Below are 19,519 nucleotides of genomic sequence, written 5' to 3' on the forward strand. Positions count from 1 at the left end.
TAATGTTGTTATGGCGGCCATCAATTATTAAAAGGGATTTATGGAGTAGATGAGTGATTGAATGCGTGTCTCATTTTGTGTTTGCGTTCCCTGGCGGGGCGTGGTGCTCTGCTCCAGCACTGAGGAGGTCTGTGCAGAAGCTCATCTAAATGTCCCTGTTGAGGCTGATGTGGCCGATTGCCCTGGCTGATTGCTCTGACCTTTTTGTGTGATGACCCGTCTTGTCTGACACGGACGGAGAGTTAACTTCTGCGGTTGAAACACACGCATCCCTAAGCTAGTGACCACCAAGTAGTGTACACATGGCCATTCCTTCAGTCCTTCTGTCTGGAACTGTTTGAGCTGATACTCTGATGTCTGAGTGGCTGCTATGGGGTTTGTGTGTACACACCGAAAGACGCATGCATACCACTGCACCACTGTGCACACCACACACATATATGAACGCACGCACGCACTCACCAACACACAGATAGACAAGCAAACATTCTCTCTCTCGCTCTCTCTCTCTCACTTTATCTCTTGCACGCACACACACACACACACACACTTACACACACACACACACAAACACACACACACACACACACACACACACACACACACACACACACAATTTAAACTGTTGGACCTTGAAAAATATGCCACTGTGGCATTAATCGTAGCCTTACATTATTTATACCATGATTTACACACACACACACACACACACACACACACACACACACACACACACACACACACACACACACACACACACACAAAGACCCCCCCCCACCCACCCACACACACACACACGTCCTGATCCTTCTGATTTAAGCCTGACTATATATATCCCTGAAGGGAAAGCGACCGGTTGTTTGAAGTGTCCCAGCACGGCGTCTGACGCTGCCTTCTCCCTCCAGCCAGACCCATGATCGCCACGCTGCCGCTGAGGCCCACCGTCAACAACGGGACCGTCCTACCAAAGAAGGGCAGCGGGACCTTACCCTCCCCATCCGGGATGGGATCCAGGAAGGACGCTCCTGTCTCAGCCAATAGGAGGTGAGAGAACCTCCACTGTAATCAGCTCAATTGCATACCGCCCTCTACCTTGTCAAGGAAGGAATAAATCGGCATCTTACGTGGCAGAAACCCAGCCTGACCTTCTCCCCTTCCCCAGACACGTGTAAGATAGGAACCACGTGTTAGTACCTGGTTCCCTCCCTCCTAAACCTGCTCTGTGGGGCTCATTATAAACGCAGCGGCTGACATTTCACCAGGCTGAACAACTGAATGAGGATATCTCTCTGCCTCAGTTATGGCAGATTCAGATTCAGTTCACCGCAAGAAGGCGTGTGTGTGTGTGGTTGCTGCTCATTGTGTGTGTGTGTGTGTGTGTGTGTGTGTGTGTGTGTGTGTGTGTGTGTGTGTGCGTGGGCATATGTGTGTGTATGTGTTAACACGCGTGATCCATCTGGTCTGTCAGAGGAACAGTAAGGCTGCTCTCGTGTCTGCTGGTCGCGGGGCGTTCATTACCATAACGTAGTGGAGGGGAGAGGGAGCCTTTCATGACAAGTGAGCCTCATTAGCTCTGCGGCGTCTTCATCAATGTTGCTGCCCTCCGTCCCCTCACACACAGCGGACCCGCACAGACCCCCCACGGACCCCCACGGACGCCACTGTGCTCCTCATGGGACTCTCTGGGGTTAGCAGAGGCAGAGGGAGCTGTCGTTAGCTACACTCAAGTTAACCCGCTTCCTGAGTGTGCAGCAGTGGTTGCTGGGATACGCGTTGTGTTTGCTGTTCGTTTTTATTTTTTTATGTGTTTTATTTATTGTCAGTTTTGCCCTTCAATATGATATGGTTCTTCAAACTGGTGTTGTTCCCATTGGCTCCATTAGCCCAAGCCTCCTAAAACATATGCCCGTAAACACACAAAACAGTGAATATCTGTGGCTCAAATTACAAGGCAAATAGTTTTCCATGGCTTCAGACTCCCTTTCACATCTTGTCTCTCCTCCTTGGCCTCCTCCTATCAGGAACCTGTTGTGTCCTGTGTTGTCTCTCCTCCTCTTCCTCGACCTATCAGGTGCCCGTTGTGTCCTGTGTTGTCCCTCCTCCTCCTCCTCCTCCTCTTCCTATCCGGAACCTGTGTTTTCCCTGCCCCTCGTCCTCCTCCACCTATCAGGAACCAGTGTTTTCCCTCCACCTAATCCTCCTCGTCCTATCAGGAACCTGTGTTGTCCCTCCTCGTCCTCCTCATCCTATCAGGAAGCTGTTGTCTCTGAGCTGTGTTGTCCCTCCTCCTTGTCCTCCTCGTCCTATCAGGAAGCTGTTGTCCCTTTGTTGTCCCTCCTCCTTGTCCTCCTTGACCTATCAGGAGCCTGTTGTGTCCTGTGTTGTCCCTCCTCCTTGTCCTCCTCGTCCTATCAGGAGCCTGTTGTGTCCTGTGTTGTCCCTCCTCCTTGTCCTTCTCGTCTTAGCAGGAGCCTATTGTGGCCTGTCCTTGTGTCTTCACAAGGACAGGCCACAATAGTCTGTTGCGTTCCCTTATGTCTATGTGCTTTGTCTTTCAAACTTGTGATGTCACTTCCTGGTTGTTTCCATCCGGTTCGTCCAGGTATTTCTACCGACCTCTCAGGTGAGAAGGCCAAAAATAATATGATTGGTCAAACGGAAACTAATACATCATCACTGATCTATCAAAGATATTGATTAATGATCTTGCATACTAAATATCAGCCCCAATAATCCATCTCCAATCAATTCAATTAAATAATCAATTAAAATGCAACTAATATATTTGTCACTCAAGACACCTCACCCTGACTGCTCCCAACGAGCTGGCTGTGGCCCTGCGTGGTTGGCTCTGCCGTCGGTGTGTGAATGAATAGTTGTAGGTCGCTTTGGATAAAAGCGTCAGCAAAATCCCCTTATGTAAATGTAAAGATCTACATCTACATCCTCCAGTTACCAATGGGCATTTTCTCTGTCTTCCATTTTAATTTTTATAATAATATATAATGTGACTCTCTCTCTGTCTCTGTCTCTGTCTCTGTCTCTGTCTCTCTCTCTCTCTCTCTCTCTCTCTCTCTCTCTCTCTCTCTCTCTCTCTATCTCTCTATCTCTCTCTCTCTCTCTCTCACATCCACATCCACATCCAAACAGACCTACATCCCAGTACAGGGGTTATCCAGACAGGGCTGGTGGGAATGGGCCCCCCGCTGGGAGGCTGGATTAGGTGTGACTGGGGCTGCCAGCACACGGACTGCTGATTGGCTGCTTTCCTTTGTGTGAATATGCAGGCAGGCTGTCTGCTCTGCGCTGCTGTGTGCATCTGCTCTCCTGTTCTGTTCTGGAGGTCCTTTATAAAGGCACGGCCATGGGCCTGATGTAGGGAAACAACACAAGGGGACCCGCAGTGTGTGTGTGTGTGTGTGTGTGTGTGTGTGTGTGTGTGTGTGTTTGTGTATGGCTGCATGACAGGAGGGGCCCATTTTATTGTTTATTAGAATTTTTGCTTTCCTTTCACTTCCTCTATATTTTGCCCAATAACACCCAAATGAACACATGAACACATGTGCCACTACTCACACATCAAGCCCTCCTTCTCAGTGCTCTGTTGATCGTACCTGGTTTACTGGAGATGAAGGAGGCTGAGTTCACATGGAAATAATCATAATCAATGTACCCTTGGGTGAGGCTTTTATTGTGAAGTCCTTCATTGGTTCTGCGCTCTTCCTCTTCCCCCCCCCCCCCCCAGTACTGTGAGGAGGGCCAACTCCAACGAGCACATGGGCACGCTCACCAGGAGGGACTCGGGTGAGACCAAGGGCAACCGGACCCGCGCCGGATCCACCGGCAGCAACTCCAGCGGCAAGAGGAGTGACAGGTAGCTGACCCACTCCCACTCTGTCTAAAGCAGCCAATCACAAGCTCTGCTCGCTCAAGGTACCGGAGCAGGGCGGGGCATCCAGGGCCGGTGGTAGCCGTTTTATGAAAATATATGATTTAAAATATAGAACATATTTGACATTAAATGTAAGATAGCTTTTTTTAACCATTATATTCCACGTGAGAGTAAGTGATAGCTGGTCTGGGGAGATTGATTGAGCGGTGTGTCTCAGGGAGAGACAGGTGTTGGTGGGGTTGGAGGAGTATTGACAGAATGTGGTTGTTTACCTGTTTACCTTGCAGCAGCAGGCAGAGGGAGCCCATATTCAATGCAGGTAAGAGAACAAGGCATTCTCCCGCTGTCAGGGGCAGTAATTAAACCCTCACTCCCTGGGAACAGGGTGTGTGTGTGTGTGTGTGTGTGTGTGTGTGTGTCTGTGTGTTGAATGAATCCACTCTTAATATAAATAAATAAATATTGATATTACATAGCTGCTAAAATAAATGATGTAGATGTACTGTTGATTAAAAGCGCTCCCTACACTAAGAGAACAACAATGCTTACGGTATATTCTGTCATGATGATCTCTTGCTACAACATCCCTGTTGAAATCTCCTTTTATCATCATCCAACCATCATCCATCCATCACCTGCTCAACCCTTTGATTTGTTGACCATTTGTCTGTTATGAATATAATTTGATTGTTTTGTTTAGCGTACGTTTTCGTATTTATATTTTAATCTAAAATAGACAGTTGTGCCAAAACTTTGATCTTTTTTATTCAGCCCAACAAAAAGTGGTACTAACTGCGATGAAGATGATGTCAGAAAAGCATCTTTGTAAAAACAGTTAGTTTTTCGATAAAACGCCTGCTGTTCTACTATCCAACATCATCAAATTAGGAGAGAAGCTGTGAACCAGTGAGAAAATGATTTAGCTTCTCATTAGCGTCTGTCTCGCCGTGGTAAATCCCTGTAAACGTAGCGCTAATCCTCTGAGAAAGTGCTAAGGACGATGTTATCTGGCATCATCCGCCCAGGAAGAGAAACGTTCTTCAGGGGAAACCGATGACTTAGACGTTTAAGTCGATTCAGACCTATTACCCCCCAGGGGCTGCCTGCTCGGGCCAGCTTCTTGGATGTGAACTACTGCTGTAATCAGCCAGAAACAACCGGAATCACTGACCCCAGCAGAGAGCAGGCCCACCGGGCAGCTCTGATCCCATACAATCACAAACAGGCCGATGTAATCATAAGAAAGTCTTTAAAGATCTATTGTTTGAACGACTAATCTGACCCGAACAATAGATGTACATTCGATCCGTATTTCAACAAAGAGCAGCAGTCAACTAAAGGGTGTTTTGAGTCTTAAATATAAAACGTATAATATGATATAAAATATATCATATATAATACGTTCTATAACTATATTATGATTCATGTGACATGCGAGACAATAACACAGGAGGGGGAGGAGCCCAGAGGATACAGGAAGTCACAGGGCTACTAGAGGCCCGTTAGAACCAGCAGGAAGCTCCTCCCTCCCCTGAGGGGGTGAGGACACACTCTCCCTCACCCGTCCTTCTGTCTCCCTATGTGGCCACAAGGGACTCGACGGGTGACCCACTGCAAAGGTAGGCCCCTCCCCCCCAAGCCAAGCCCCTCCCACCCCCAGACCAACCCCGCCCACCACCACCACTGCCCCCTTCCCCCCTCCCCACCCGCTTCCCCGGACCCCCTCGGGCCTCCACAGCTCTCAGGGTGGTGCTGTGCCCGCAAGGCCCCTCTGCCGAAGCGTGTGGTGCAGTTCCATCCGCTCTAGTTTCAGACCGCTCACACAGGAAGTGGTTCGTTGACAGTTGGAGGCAGGAGGATTTGAAGGGTTATATACGATCCCTACAGCAGTTGTTTCAGTGCGCTGCACTCAGAGAGCTGTGGACGCAGAGGGCAGGGACCAGAAGATGTGCCCGTGTGGTAGCTGCTGCCCCCCACACTGAGCTGACTAACACACACACATATGAACACACCCACACAGATTCGCACACAGACTCGCACGAACACAGACGCAGACCCACACGCACATGCAGACTCACGCACACACACACACACACAGACGCATACATACACACACACACACACCTTACCACACACACGCATACACGCACACCTCAATGCACATACACACACACAAGCACACCGAACATACAGATGCACACATTCAAGACACACGCACGCCTCATTACACACACAAACACAGACGCCCACACCAAACACACACACACGCGCTGCTTCAGCGACACTGAGCTGTCCCTGTGTGTGAGGTTGCAGTGGTTGCCGTGTGTCTGTCAACACCAGTCGTTTAGCTGCGGATGAAAACTGCCACTTTTCTCGCTGTGTGTGTGCGTGTGTGTTTGCCAACAGCTCTGCCCCACTTTTTGCACGTTGGGTATTTAGCGCTCTGTCACCATAGTAACAGCACAAAGAATCCCGACACTTTCCTCCACGCCGAGTTCCAAAACCCCCGACTCCACCGTTCCGAGAATCCTTTGCTTCTGAATAAGTAGAGGATTTCCGCCTGTGCAACCTCTCTCTCTCTCTCTCTCTCTCTCGCTGGCTCTTTCTCCCCCTTTCTCTCTCTCTCTCTCTCTCTGTCTCTCTCGCTGGCTCTTTCTCTCTCTTTCTCTCTCTCTTTCTCTCTCGCTCTTTCTCTCGCTCTCGTTCTCACCCTCTCTCTCTCACTCTCTTTCACTTGCTCTTTCTCTCTCTTTTTCGCTCCCTCCCTCTACCCATATTTTGTATATTTGCACTGAGATCTGAGTGTTTCTTTGGTTTCCATGGAGATCTGTTTGATTTCGCTCCTTGTGGTTTTTGTCACAGCCTGGAGCATCGAGTCAAGTCGTTCTTATTCATGAAACTGACAGGGAAATAATCCCTGAAATACATGGTGATGATCAGAGGGTTTTGTGAAGCTTTCTCAAAAAACATTAAACTATTTGGCTATGTTGTTGCATTTCAAACCAAGAACGGAGATTTCTACAAACATGAGATATAAATATGCAGAATTAACACCCTGTCTTATGTCAGATTGGTTAGTCTAAAAGAACAAAACACACAGCCATTCCAAATTCTGACTTTGATCTTTTCTGCATCTCCTCTCCTTCCTGGTCCCGAGTGACTGGCTCCGCCCCACCCTCTTTCTTCTCCAATTGGCTCTGTGTGTTCTACATCCTGACTTGCCCCGCCCCCACCATTCCATCTGCTGCTATAGTCACGGTGCAGCTGTACCTCAGCTCCTCTGCCAAGCGCACCGGATCCGACCGCCGCTCCGCCGGTCTGAAGGCACTAGCGCCCCCCCCGGCCATCAGCCCCCCCGGCCCCTCCCTCCAGGCCGGGGGCCCAAGCAGGACCACAGGGGTCCGGAAGACCCCCAGTAATAGTCTGCAGTTGAGGAAGTCAAGGAGCCTGAGTCAGTCGGCCTTCAGGCCCCTCGATACGCCAAGCTACCGTGGCCCTGTTCGCTCCCCCAGTCACTACTTCCAGATATGCTACTGAGCCCCAGGTATGCTACCTAGCCCCAGGTATGCTAGTGAGCCCCAGGTATGCTACCTAGCCCCAGGTATGCTACCTAGCCCCAGCTAGGCTACTGAGCCCCATGTATGCTACTGAGGTCCAGCTATGCCATTTAGCCTCAGGTATGCTATCCCCAGGTATGCTACCGAGCCCCAGGTATGCTACCTAGCCCCAGGTGTGCTACTGAGCCCCAGCTATGCTACTGAGGTCAAGCTATGCTACTGAGCCCCAGGTATGCTACCCAGCCCCAGGTATGCTACTGAGCACAAGCTATGCTGCTGAGGTCCAGTAATGCTACCTAGCCCCAGGTATGCTACCAAGGTCCAGATATTCTACGGAGCCCCAGGTATGCTATAGCCCTAGGTATGCTACCGAGCCCTAGGTATGCTACTGAGGTCCAGGTATGCTACTGAGGTCCAGCTATGCAACTGAGCTCCAGGTATGCTACTGAGCCCGTTATTTTACTGAGATCCAGTCATGCTTCTGAACTCAACAGACAGGCAGCTAGCTTTGACATATGCTAGCTAGCCTGACAGGGATGCTATTTTTATCGCAGTCCACTGTTTGAAGCAAACATACCTCATAGCGTCTTCCTTGTTCCTTCCCGTTCAAACAGACACTGAATGCTAGTAGGCTACGCTAACGTTGGGTGGTTCACAGGATAAATACGGCTTCTTGAATGTTGCCTCAATGTCAACATGACATTGAAAGAGACTGCATGATATTTTCTACAGTTTCGTATTTTCAGACACAACATATATACGATTTATTTGTTCTTACTGTCGCTTGTCATTAGAGAGGCATGTCATGATTTATAAAACTAACTTTACTGAAAAGAGAAAACAATCTTAGCCCCAATCCCGTGGAAGCAAACAATATTTAAAAATATGTATAATTATTGCGTTCAATATTTTTGGAATTATTTTTTGTCGTTAATATCGTATTGTTTGGTTTCATTTATGTTTTCTGCATGTTATTTGTCTATTGAAATATTAAAAAAGCATGTATATGTTTGACTGGTTCTGTGCCTCATTGTGCTTGACTTCCATAAAGGTGCTTCTGCTTGTGTGTGTTGTTGGTTCACATCTCCTCAGACCTGCAGGTCAAAGTGTGACACTTTACAACAATCTCTGTCACTTCATTCATGCCTTCTGTTGTCATGTGTTTCAAATGACTAATAAAGTCACTTAAAAGGGCACTCTGTTTGAAATTCGCTGATGAACTTAAGTACCTTTTTGTTTAAAATTGCTTTAATCTCTGTCTTTTTTGTTGCACATTCATTCTTATTCTTCCATTGCATTGACCTTCTGCTCTGTGACCCACAGTTATGCTTATTCATTTTATACCCATTGTTTTATCATCATTTAACTTATACTCCTCATTTCATACGTTCATTTCATCTTTTCATGTCATCACTCTGAAGCACTCTCCATCTGAAGCCTCCATCTTTGTTTGTGGCCCTCACTGACTCCTGTGTGTTGCTTTCTCCAGAGGAGGGCTATGTGAAGATGTTCTTAAAGGGCCGCCCGGTCACCATGTTCATGCCCAGAGACCAGGTGGAGCCCTACTGCCTGGAGGCCAAGGCCGACCTGCCTGGGAGCAAACTCAAGCTGGACTGGGTGTATCCGTTACCGTGATGATAGTGATTTAGTGCAGACATGCGTTTCCTGACACAAAGAAACCGCTGCAGCATGTTTACTTGGTGTGTTGCAGGGAGAAACAGAGAGTATGGGTTGGATTCCTTTTTTTCTGATGACATTTTAATCCGATATTGATCTGTTGTAAGGTCAGGAGAGGGAGGAGGTTGTGATTGACAGCTCTGCACTCCGTCTGTCCGAGTGAATGTGGCTCTGTTCTTACTGCGGCCCTACAGCAGAACAACGTGTCCCTTACCCCCCCTCCCCCTCTCCCCAGACCAACATGAGGTCAACAAGGTCAGCAGCTGGCCAGAGACAACTGCTGTTTCTCTTCTTCTCCTCTGTCTTAGCAGTCTTGAGTAGATCCAGAGTAGATCCAAAGTAGAGACGGTTCTGCTTAATACAGACCGAAGTTTGGTACTCATAACACTGGGTTGAAAGATAGATAAACCACTGAGTTTACTCTTCCGTCCCATTAACGCTGCAATGTTGTTTGTATTGGAGTTAGATAACACGTAGATTGCATTAGGATTATCGTGTATTACAATTATTCTAAATAGAAGACGAATAGATGAGACGACAGATAAAACGGTACAGCTTAACTTCAGCTCTTCAAACAGCTGTCGATTGACAGAAGAATAAACCTTTACCTAGCTGGCCGTGTGACTTCGACGTGACTCCTTGACCGCCGGAACGCTCAGATACGGTTACCGGGGCCGCGACTGCCGCTCCAACCTCTACCTGATGCCCACCGGGGAGACAGTGTACTTCATCGCCTCGGTGGTGGTGCTGTTCAACGTGGACGAGAGGCTGCAGAGACACTACACCGGGCACACGGACGACATCAAATGGTGAGGCACACACGCACACACACACACACACACACACAGACAACGTCAAGTGGTGAGGGAGGCACGCATGCACGCACGTACACACACACACACACGGACAACATCAAGTGCTGAGAGACACACAAAAGCACGCACACTCAGGCATGTACACGCACACACGGACAACGTCAAGTGGTGAGAGAGGCACACGCCCCGTGCATGCATGCATGCACACACGCACACACAGTCCTGTCTTTCTATAGGAGTATAGAGAGGATTGACAACACACAATACCATTGCAATAATGAGGGGCTACTCTCGTTAGGGGATGTGTCTAAGTGTGAGTGACAGTGGGGGGGGGGGGCAGGCAGTCAGTAACCAACAGCATCCTGATGCTTGATCTCGGGCCATCTAGCACAGAGCCAGCTCTGCTGATCATCTCCACCGCAGCCTCTCTGCGACCGTGGCCGAGGAAGGGGTTTATGGGATGCGGGGTTAACACACCCCTCGTCTCCTTACTCATTGAGATCAAACTGCTGCTTCATATCTCTTTCTGTGTTTGTTGTTTTCCTTCTCACCAGCCTGGCTGTTCATCCTGACAAAATCACCATAGCAACCGGCCAGGTGGCGGGAACATCGTGTGACGGCAAGGTAAGGGCTGTGTTCCGATACATTTAGCATCTTAGTGTCTGCAATGATTCAATGAAATGAGGGGCTCACCGTACTTAATATATAATGAACCATAATAAATCAGTGCTGATTTAAAGCACTGAGCCCCACTATTTGATTGTTAAAATCTGTATGAATTTTTACCCATTCGTAAGGACTGAGGGCCATTCAACATAGAAATTACAATTTGTTAACATAAATTTGTGTGTGTGTGTGTGTGTGTGTTTGTGTCAATGTATGAGTGCATTTACGTGTCTGTGTTCATGGGTGTGTGTATGCATGTGTGTGTGTGTGTGTGTGTGTGTGTGTGTGTGTGTGTGTGTGCAGCTGGCACCTCACGTGCGTGTGTGGGACTCCGTCAGCCTCAACACGCTCCACGTTCTGGGCACCGGGTTCTTCGACCGGGGCGTGGCCTGCCTGGCCTTCTCCAAGTCGGTGAGTGACCCGAGGCCGACGCCCACACACCTGGGTCCCATGATCGCTCCCCAGGAAACAGGGGGCTGCTTCACCATGGAAATGTCCGTTGACATGTTGTTGTTTGTTGTTGTTGATGTTGTGTTACAGAACGGCGGTAACACGCTGTGTGTGGTGGACGACTCCAACGACCACGTCCTCTCCGCCTGGGACTGGCAGAGAGAGGATCGCCTGGCTGACGTCAAGGTGTGTGTGTATTTGTGTGTGAGTGTCTGTGTGTGTGTGAGAGAGAGAGGGTACTTCTGTTGACCGGTCCATGTGCGTGCTGTGCCCCCTCGGTTCTGCTGTTGACCGTGTCCGTGTGTGTGTGTGTGTGTGTGTGTGTCTGTGTGTCTGTGTGTGTGTCTGTGTGTGTGTGTGTGTGTGTGCCCCAGTGCTCCAACGAGTCGATGTTCGCTGCAGACTTCCACCCCACAGACAGCCATGTCATCATCACCTGCGGCAAGTCTCACCTCCACTTCTGGACCCTGGAGAAAGGCCTGCTGGTGAAGAAACAAGGACTGTTTGAGGTAGGGATCCAGCTCCTCCTACTGAGCCTCTCAAGTGTGCGGTGAACCTAGAGGGATCCTGTTTTTAAGACTTATTAAGACTCTATTCCAGGCCTTCCATGGTGGTGTTCTATTAGGATGGAGAATCACCTCTCTCTCTTTCTATTCCGGATTGGTTGAATTAATTTAAAAACACCCAATTGAATCAGCAGATGGTTTGTCCTCTTGTCTCCTCCAGAAACAGGAGAAGCCCAAGTTCGTCATCTGCGTGACGTTTGCAGAGAACGGAGACGCCATCACAGGAGACTCCAGCGGCAACATCCTGGTGTGGGGGAAAGGTAACGTCTGGAGGACTTCTCTCCCTCCCCCTGGGCCTAACCCATTCCCCCTCTCCCCTCCTCCCTTCCTGCCCCCCGTCCTCACCCATGTCTCCCCCTCTCTCCTCCTCTCTTCCTGCCCCCGGTCCTTACCCATGTCTCCCCCTCTCTCCTCCTCTCTCCCTCCTCTCTTCCTGCCCCCGGTCCTCACCCATGTCTCCCCCCTCTCCCTGCAGGCACCAACCGTATCAGCCAGGCGGTGCAGGGGGCCCACAGCGGCAGCATCTTCGCCCTGTGCATGCTGCGCAACGGTACCCTGGTCTCCGGGGGGAAGGACCGACGGCTGGTGTCCTGGAACAGCAGCTACCAGCAGATCCAGAGTGTGGAGGTAAACACCTCCGCACACACACACGGCCCTCACTCTTTACTCAGCCTAACTGTAGTCAGGTACGTGGAGGTAAACACCTCCTCGGTCAGACTGTAGTTATGAAGTGGAGGTAAACTCCTCCTCAGCCAGGCTGTAGTTATGAGGTGGAGGTAAACTCCTCCTCAGCCAGGCTGTAGTTATGACGTGGAGGTAAACTCCTCCTCAGCCAGGCTGTAGTTATGAGGTGGAGGTAAACTCCTCCTCAGCCAGGCTGTAGTTATGACGTGGAGGTAAACTCCTCCTCAGCCAGGCTGTAGTTATGACGTGGAGGTAAACTCCTCCTCAGCCAGGCTGTAGTTATGACGTGGAGGTAAACTCCTCCTCAGCCAGGCTGTAGTTATGACGTGGAGGTAAACTCCTCCTCAGCCAGGCTGTAGTCAGGTACGTGGAACCAGTAGACTGGAGGCTGGTTTAGCGGAGGTTTAGCATGCAAGAGAGAGCTTTTGTTAACATGCTAATGAGATGATGGTCTAATGACCTGGGGACATTCAATTAAAATGATACTCAATGAATCCTCATTAAATTCACAGCATTAAAATTAACAAATACGTTTCATGTGGCAGGAATGTCAGAGCTCATCCAGATGTATCACTAATCACTAATGCCATTTGATAACTGTGATGTCTAGTATAAATATTGCTATATGAACTATGAAAAACGCGAGTGTGTACAATAACAAACATTACAGGGTTTATGTTTTCAAGAAAGCAATAAGGAAACAGCGATCCATACTCTTATCCCACTTATTGATTTATCCATCCTCTCTGGTTCAGGTGCCCGAGCTGTTTGGACCAATCAGAACCATCGCTGAGGGCCGGGGGGAGAGTGTTCTCATCGGAACCACCAAGAACTTTGTTCTCCAGGGCAGTCTGGACGGGGAGTTCACCCCCATAACGCAGGTGGGTCTTACACTTAAAAACTCATTATTCTGTAGATTCTTAACCTTACTATCTTTGTTGTATACGGGGAATGTGTTAACCCAACAATTGTTAGTGCTTGGAACTTGGTTCTATGAACATCCTCACTGTACCGAAAGCGATTGTACTTATTGTACTTATTGTATGTCGCTTCGGATAAAAGCCTCTGCTAAACGCCCTGAATGTAAATGTTTGAGATGACCGAGTCCTCATCTTGCTCCAGGGCCATACTGATGAGCTGTGGGGCCTGGCCGTCCATCCCTCCAAGCCCGTCTTCCTGACCTGTGGCTACGACAAGCAGGTCAGCCTCTGGGAGTCCCGCAGCCACCAGCCAATCTGGACCAAGCATCTGGACGTAAGCATGGGCAACAGCGCCCTCTGTGGGGAAACTGGGGAACTGCCCTAGATTCGATTCAGGTTTTTAAGTTGTGTGTGTCTTTTCGAGAGACTTTCCAGTGTATGTTTATTTATTTATTTTTGTTTGTTTATGTTTTTGTCACGATTGTTCCTTCTTTCTTTCAATGGCCGGACACGATATGCTCCTTTTGTGTTTCCTCCCCAGGAATCAGCCCAGTCAGCCTGCTTCCACCCGTCTGGGGCGGTGGTTGCTGTGGGAACACACACGGGCAGGTACTGGAATCCTGTGATACAAGATTTAATCGGAATCGGAATCAGGATCTGAATCTCACCAAACATGACCCAACAGTTCTTCAGTTACCAATGACAACAACGCAACAACAATACTAACTGAAACTCCAGACTTCAGCGATGACGTTCATGTGTTGAGATTGATGGTTGTTTGGACCCTACAGGTGGCTGGTGCTGGACTCGGACTCCAAAGACCTGGTCACGGTCCACACAGACGGGAGCGAGCAGCTGTCCGTCATGTGTTACGGCCCAGGTGGGTCAGACATGAACCCTCTCTCCCTCCTCTCTCCTCCTCTCTCCCTCCTTTCTCCTCCTCTCTCCTCCTCTCTCCCTGCTCTCTCTCCTCTCTCCCTCCTCTCTCTCTCTCTCCCTCCTCTCTCCTCCTTTCTCCCTCCCCTTTCCCTGCCCCGGGCTGATGAACCCCCTCTGCTCTCCTCCCCGTTCTCCGTGCCTTCTCCTGGATCCACCGCTCCAACGACCTCACGCTCCCATCTGCTCCTCTCCTCCTATCTAGACGGGAACTTCCTGGCCATCGGTTCCCATGACAACTATATCTACATCTACGCCGTGGCGGAGCAGGGCAGGAAGTACAGCCGGGTCGGGAAGTGCTCGGTGAGCGACTTTATTAATAGTCCCCCTAAACAGGCAGGGCAGACTTTGTGTCCCCCACCAGGAGCCACAGCTTTATATTTAGGCTTCTGTCCCGCCCCTTATATTTGGTTACATTGGCTCCGCCCCCTCCACCCCAAGTGACCTCTTCTTAGTATTTGTGCTAATAATAATAAAAAAAGATGCATTGTCTGTACAAGGCAGACATCTGTGTGTGTTTGTGTGCTTGTGTGTTTGCGTTTGCATGTGTGTGGATTTGCAAGGGTGTGTGTGTGTGTGTGTGTGCGTGCGTGTGTGTGTGCGTGCGTGCGTGCGTGCGTGTGTCTGTGTGTGTGAGGTGATGAGGTGTATGAGTCATTAAAGTGTGTCTCCCCTCCCAGGGTCACTCCAGCTTCATCACCCACCTGGACTGGTCTGTGGACTCCCAGTACCTGGTGTCCAACTCTGGAGACTACGAGATCCTCTACTGTAAGGACCTGCTGCCCATCTCACACACTCCATGATATCAAGTAGAAACAAACAGAACCGCCATCCTGACTTTAGCTTCTCTCTCCAGCCCCATCATCTGGTCAATATGTTATGATCATCATGGATAAACCCTAAGGAGTCTTCTGTGTCTTCACAGGGATTCCGTCGGTGTGTAAGCAGGTGGTGAGTGTGGAGACCACCAGAGACATCCCCTGGGGGACCAGCACCTGCTCCCTGGGCTTCGAGGTCTTCGGTAAGTAGCATGAACACACACAATCTCTCTCTCTCTCTCTCTCTCTCTCTCTCTCTCTCTCTCTCCTCTCTCTCTCTCTCTCTCTCTCTCTCTCTCTCTCTCTCTCTCTCACCTCTGTGTGGTCTGATGTCCCTCAGGGCTGTGGCCGGACGGTTCTGATGGGACTGACATCAACGCTGTGTGCAGCTCCAATGAGAAGAGCCTGCTGGCCACTGGGGACGACTTTGGGAAGGTCCACCTCTTCTCCTTCCCCTGCTCCCAGTTCCGGGTAAGAGACAAACAATGGTTGGTTACCGGGGAGACAAACTGAGAATAATAACAAAAAAAAGTATAGAGTATTAGAGTATAAGAGTACAGAGTAGCTTTGAGGAACGTCTCAGAAGAGCTCCATCTCAGAGAGACAACATCTCATCACAGTTCGTTCTGACTTGACATCAAATTCATCAATTACCAAAGCTTAAATGTTTAAATATAAATATGAATCTTATCTTTTCTAACCCAAAGGTCACATGACTGATAGACGTTACAGGACGTTGACTTCAAAACAGTGATGGACTTTGTTTTGCTCCCCCCCCCCTCCTCCTTCTCTCCCCCAGGCTCCCAGTCATGCTTACGGTGGCCACAGCAGTCATGTGACCAACGTGAACTTCCTGTATGATGACAGCTTCCTGGTGTCGACGGGGGGGAAGGACATGAGTGTGATGCAGTGGAGGATAGTGTGAGGACTCGGGCAGCAGACCTGTGACTGGCTGCCACCCTCCTCCTACTAGACCTCGCTCCTCACGTCTCCAGACCAGGAGAATAATATCTGAACTGCACTAGAAGCCGACCAAACCAAACCCAAACGGAGACCACACCAACCGGAGGAAGCATGACTGAGCAGGGTCGCAGCGCGGGGACTTTGTGAACTGACCTGAGCACTGAGTTAAGATGATGTGAAGTGAAAACTGTGTGGAACTCAACTAAAAGGACGACTTGAAGAAATCCGAGGTGTCCGCTAAAGAACAAAACTGGTGGATTGTCGCGTTGCTTTAAAAAAATCCAGAAATAAAATAAACACATCGCTTCACTTTGCCGTAAATGCTAAATATTTATTTTAACAGTACTGTTAAAGTGACGTGAAACACGTAGTGAATAGAATTTAACATGAGAACAAGGATTTCTATCCGACTAGCCAACAAAAAACCAAAGGCTCAGATTTAAACAGCATTTGTAAGTAGTAATAACGTTTAGCTATTTGATTTAGTGTCTCCCGTTGTATGTTATAAAGTCAATAACTTCCTCTATTGTCCCCAATCAAGGGTTTAATATTAAGCATATTGGAGGAACCAAGTGCAGAGCAAAGTGATTTTAAATTATTTTGTATTTAACAACTCAGGAAAGCACTAAAGGAAGTTAATATTTTCTTGTTAAAGCCTTCTCTTGTCCAGGTACACCAACCCACCTTGGTAAAACATTAACCAACATTGAAATATGGATATCACATTCATTTATATGTGAACAGTCGAAGAATCTGAAATCAGATCTGCTCAAATCCAATATTGTAATATTATAATAATAATAGTTAGGAATAATTCAGTATTTACTCTGTACCAGATAAACCACTTGATGCAATTCCCGTGTGAAAATATAAAATACGGATTGGTTTGCAGCATCTTAGGTTTTATCCAAACCTTTTCCAAGTAGCATGGCATCAATAATAACAGAACACGTGCCTTCCTCAACTGTAATCTGGAGAAGTCACAACTGTTTGTGCTTCTAATTGAATAACGAGACGGGCATCTTTTATCTGAAATGATACCGAGTCACAACCTAAACTGCCAATTTGTTCTGTCATGCGTGATGATGTGTAAATAGACCGAAAGGCTTTACAGTTGATCTAGTTGAACGGTGAAGATGTATTGTTTGAAAAGTATCGTAACATGCATGAGGTTTGTTTGGTATGTGTTTCTTTGTTTGTTTTTTTTACCAGGCACTTGAATAGCCTCGAAGGCAGACGGGCAAGGCAGCGGGAAACTCAACCAAGCGCCTATTAAGTTGTTCAGTAACTTGATATTGTAAATTGTTCCCAAATCCGTTTTCTACCTGGAGGCATGTCTGGACGAGAGAGATGACCTTTGCACTGTAACTTAACTTCTGATGTGCTCTTCCGTCATCCAGTCTCAGCTAATAACACCAGAGAAACCACCAGAGAAACCTGGAGGTTTTTTCCTGGTCAACACTGCTTCTAATGCTTCCATTCAGAAACATGACTTCTTCACACGACGAACATGCAAATGCAAATAAACAAGCGCTTCTTGAAGGTTGTCAGAGTATGCATGGATATGATCCGATATTTGTATTTTTTTATACGATAAAAAACATGTTGTTTAAGATCACAGAACTGCATGAACAAACGTCATATCTGATTCATTCCCACCTCCAAATCATTTTTTAGCAGAAGTAAAATAATAAAAATGTCGAGAAAATGACAGAAATCCCTTAATGATAACAAACATTATACTTATTTTCCACAGTTTAGCTCAATGTAAATAGACCTATTAAATATTCTCATTATGGTCAAATATGGACCTATCCTAATGGCAATATTACTCCATTGTTTATTCAAATTATTCCTATACCTTTAAATTATGTTAAATTATTTAAGGGTTTTGTACGGTGAAGAAATAATGTAGATATTTATCGAGAATTTTCCGAAGAAGCTTTTCAGTGTTTTCTGCCTAGGAAGAGTAAACGTGCACGTTGCTCTGAGCGTGTGCGCGCCGATGGGGCGGGGACGCGCAAAGGGAACAGTTCCACATGGTGTCCGCAGGGGGGCAGCACCGAGCCGACGCGTGCGTCCTTCGCCGGACATTCTCACATCTCCACCAAAACACTCGGGAAAAGATATCCCACCAGGGAGGCGGCGGCTCACTACCACCATCCACCATTCATCGTCTTCTGCTCCGAATATCGTCGTACCATGGAAGTGGGGACTCCCAGCACATGGGGAGAGAGACAAGGAAGCACAAAGAAGAGGGGAGCCAGCTCATAGTGCCTCCACATGCCCGATGGTCCTTCGCATCCAGAAGACGCAGTAGGGTACAAGGTGTAGGCCGTTGAACCGTCGGACTGATTGTGACCTGCTGAAGCGACCGCATCCCGCTGTCTTTAGTGGGGAGGAAACGAGGAGGATTGCTGGACGTGGTCCCCGGTTTCATGTCATCTTCCGTTGACTAGAAGACGAGAAAATGAGGTAAGCAGCGAGCGGCGGGATCGCCGCGTCATGACGGAGCGCAAACAGAGCCGCTCCATAAAGCGGCTTCGTAAAGCATTCACAATCAGCCTTCATTTGGCTCCGCTGGTTGAATACTTTACAAGAATTGCAGGATAGTGCGTCAGTTACATCTTATTGCAGTTCTACAGACGATCGCTTTTTTAATATTGGTTAATTATCTGCGATAAGGATAACGTTTTGATTTGGGGCCCACTCACCGACCTTCTGATGAATGGGATATCGCGAATTCGCTTTCTGTACTATTCCTTCATCGTCCAAACCCAAACCTCATACTCGTTTATAACGGTAATTTGGACCCATTGTCGTTTGTGGTCACGCCCATTTTGTTGAATGCAGCTTTTAGCGAGAGCGATGTTGTTGTCATGGGAACGTCAGCATCGTCTCCCGACACGCCAGATGCTATATGTGCTCAACATCTTTTTTACGTTGAATAGTACGGAGTTGTTTGCGTTTGCGGACACAGGAAACGAATCGATTGACGTGTCCCGGCACATGGCTGAGGCGTTCTCCGCACCCCAGGGGGTGGGCTGTGGGGGGGGGGGGTTATTCTGCCGTTGCCGGGCAGGTTATCTCACACATGCGCGCGCCCGTACCGACACGCAGAGAAAAACGCACATCAATGATCCTCAGTCTCCTAAACATACACACCGGCACACGTCAACCTGTATGGAAAACGTGTCTGTCTTTTGTTTTAAATCCCATAAGTCTCTGTTCTAATTTGACTCGCGGTGGAATGAGATAGTATTCTGATCCCTGCCGTGGATGCAGTGGCATGCGGAATGCTAGGAGGCCCAGAGATGCTAGCCTCACCGGCTCCCTGCGGTCCCCGTCTGTTTGGGAAACACTCTATGCCTTCGGTTTAATGTTTCCGTTAGCCGTGGCGCTACTGCATGAAAGACATCTTGTCGTATGACTCTGAAGACGATGATTCTCAGGACAAAGCATAGTTATTTTGTGTGTGTGTGTGTGTGTGGGGGGGGGGGGTGTTATTACTTGTGGTTGTGCATGTCCTACAAACAGAAATGTGTGTGTGTGTGTGTGTGTGTGTGTGTGTGTGT

General features: G+C 48.4%; 1 protein-coding gene across 2 annotated transcripts in view; it reads left to right on the forward strand.

The window, feature by feature from the left end:
- The window catches only part of eml1 (EMAP like 1), a 42,463-nt gene extending 25,026 nt beyond the window's left edge, over positions 1 to 17,437 (forward strand). For both annotated transcript variants that reach the window (XM_079752675.1, XM_079752674.1), the window contains exons 3-23: positions 906 to 1,044; positions 3,746 to 3,874; positions 4,180 to 4,211; positions 5,485 to 5,511; positions 8,939 to 9,068; positions 9,786 to 9,935; positions 10,496 to 10,565; positions 10,911 to 11,018; positions 11,148 to 11,243; positions 11,432 to 11,566; positions 11,784 to 11,883; positions 12,099 to 12,250; positions 13,063 to 13,188; positions 13,430 to 13,561; positions 13,769 to 13,836; positions 14,019 to 14,107; positions 14,369 to 14,466; positions 14,844 to 14,931; positions 15,089 to 15,184; positions 15,322 to 15,452; positions 15,781 to 17,437. In XM_079752675.1, coding sequence (XP_079608801.1) covers positions 906 to 1,044; positions 3,746 to 3,874; positions 4,180 to 4,211; positions 5,485 to 5,511; positions 8,939 to 9,068; positions 9,786 to 9,935; positions 10,496 to 10,565; positions 10,911 to 11,018; positions 11,148 to 11,243; positions 11,432 to 11,566; positions 11,784 to 11,883; positions 12,099 to 12,250; positions 13,063 to 13,188; positions 13,430 to 13,561; positions 13,769 to 13,836; positions 14,019 to 14,107; positions 14,369 to 14,466; positions 14,844 to 14,931; positions 15,089 to 15,184; positions 15,322 to 15,452; positions 15,781 to 15,906 — 2,222 coding nt within the window. In that variant the 3' untranslated portion in view covers positions 15,907 to 17,437. The remainder of the gene's footprint in view (positions 1 to 905; positions 1,045 to 3,745; positions 3,875 to 4,179; positions 4,212 to 5,484; positions 5,512 to 8,938; positions 9,069 to 9,785; positions 9,936 to 10,495; positions 10,566 to 10,910; positions 11,019 to 11,147; positions 11,244 to 11,431; positions 11,567 to 11,783; positions 11,884 to 12,098; positions 12,251 to 13,062; positions 13,189 to 13,429; positions 13,562 to 13,768; positions 13,837 to 14,018; positions 14,108 to 14,368; positions 14,467 to 14,843; positions 14,932 to 15,088; positions 15,185 to 15,321; positions 15,453 to 15,780) is intronic.
- Positions 17,438 to 19,519: the final 2,082 nt, after the last annotated feature.

This window comes from Pollachius pollachius (assembly GCF_949987615.1).
Source record: "Pollachius pollachius genome assembly, chromosome: 15".
In the NCBI taxonomy this organism is placed as follows: Eukaryota; Metazoa; Chordata; class Actinopteri; order Gadiformes; family Gadidae; genus Pollachius; species Pollachius pollachius.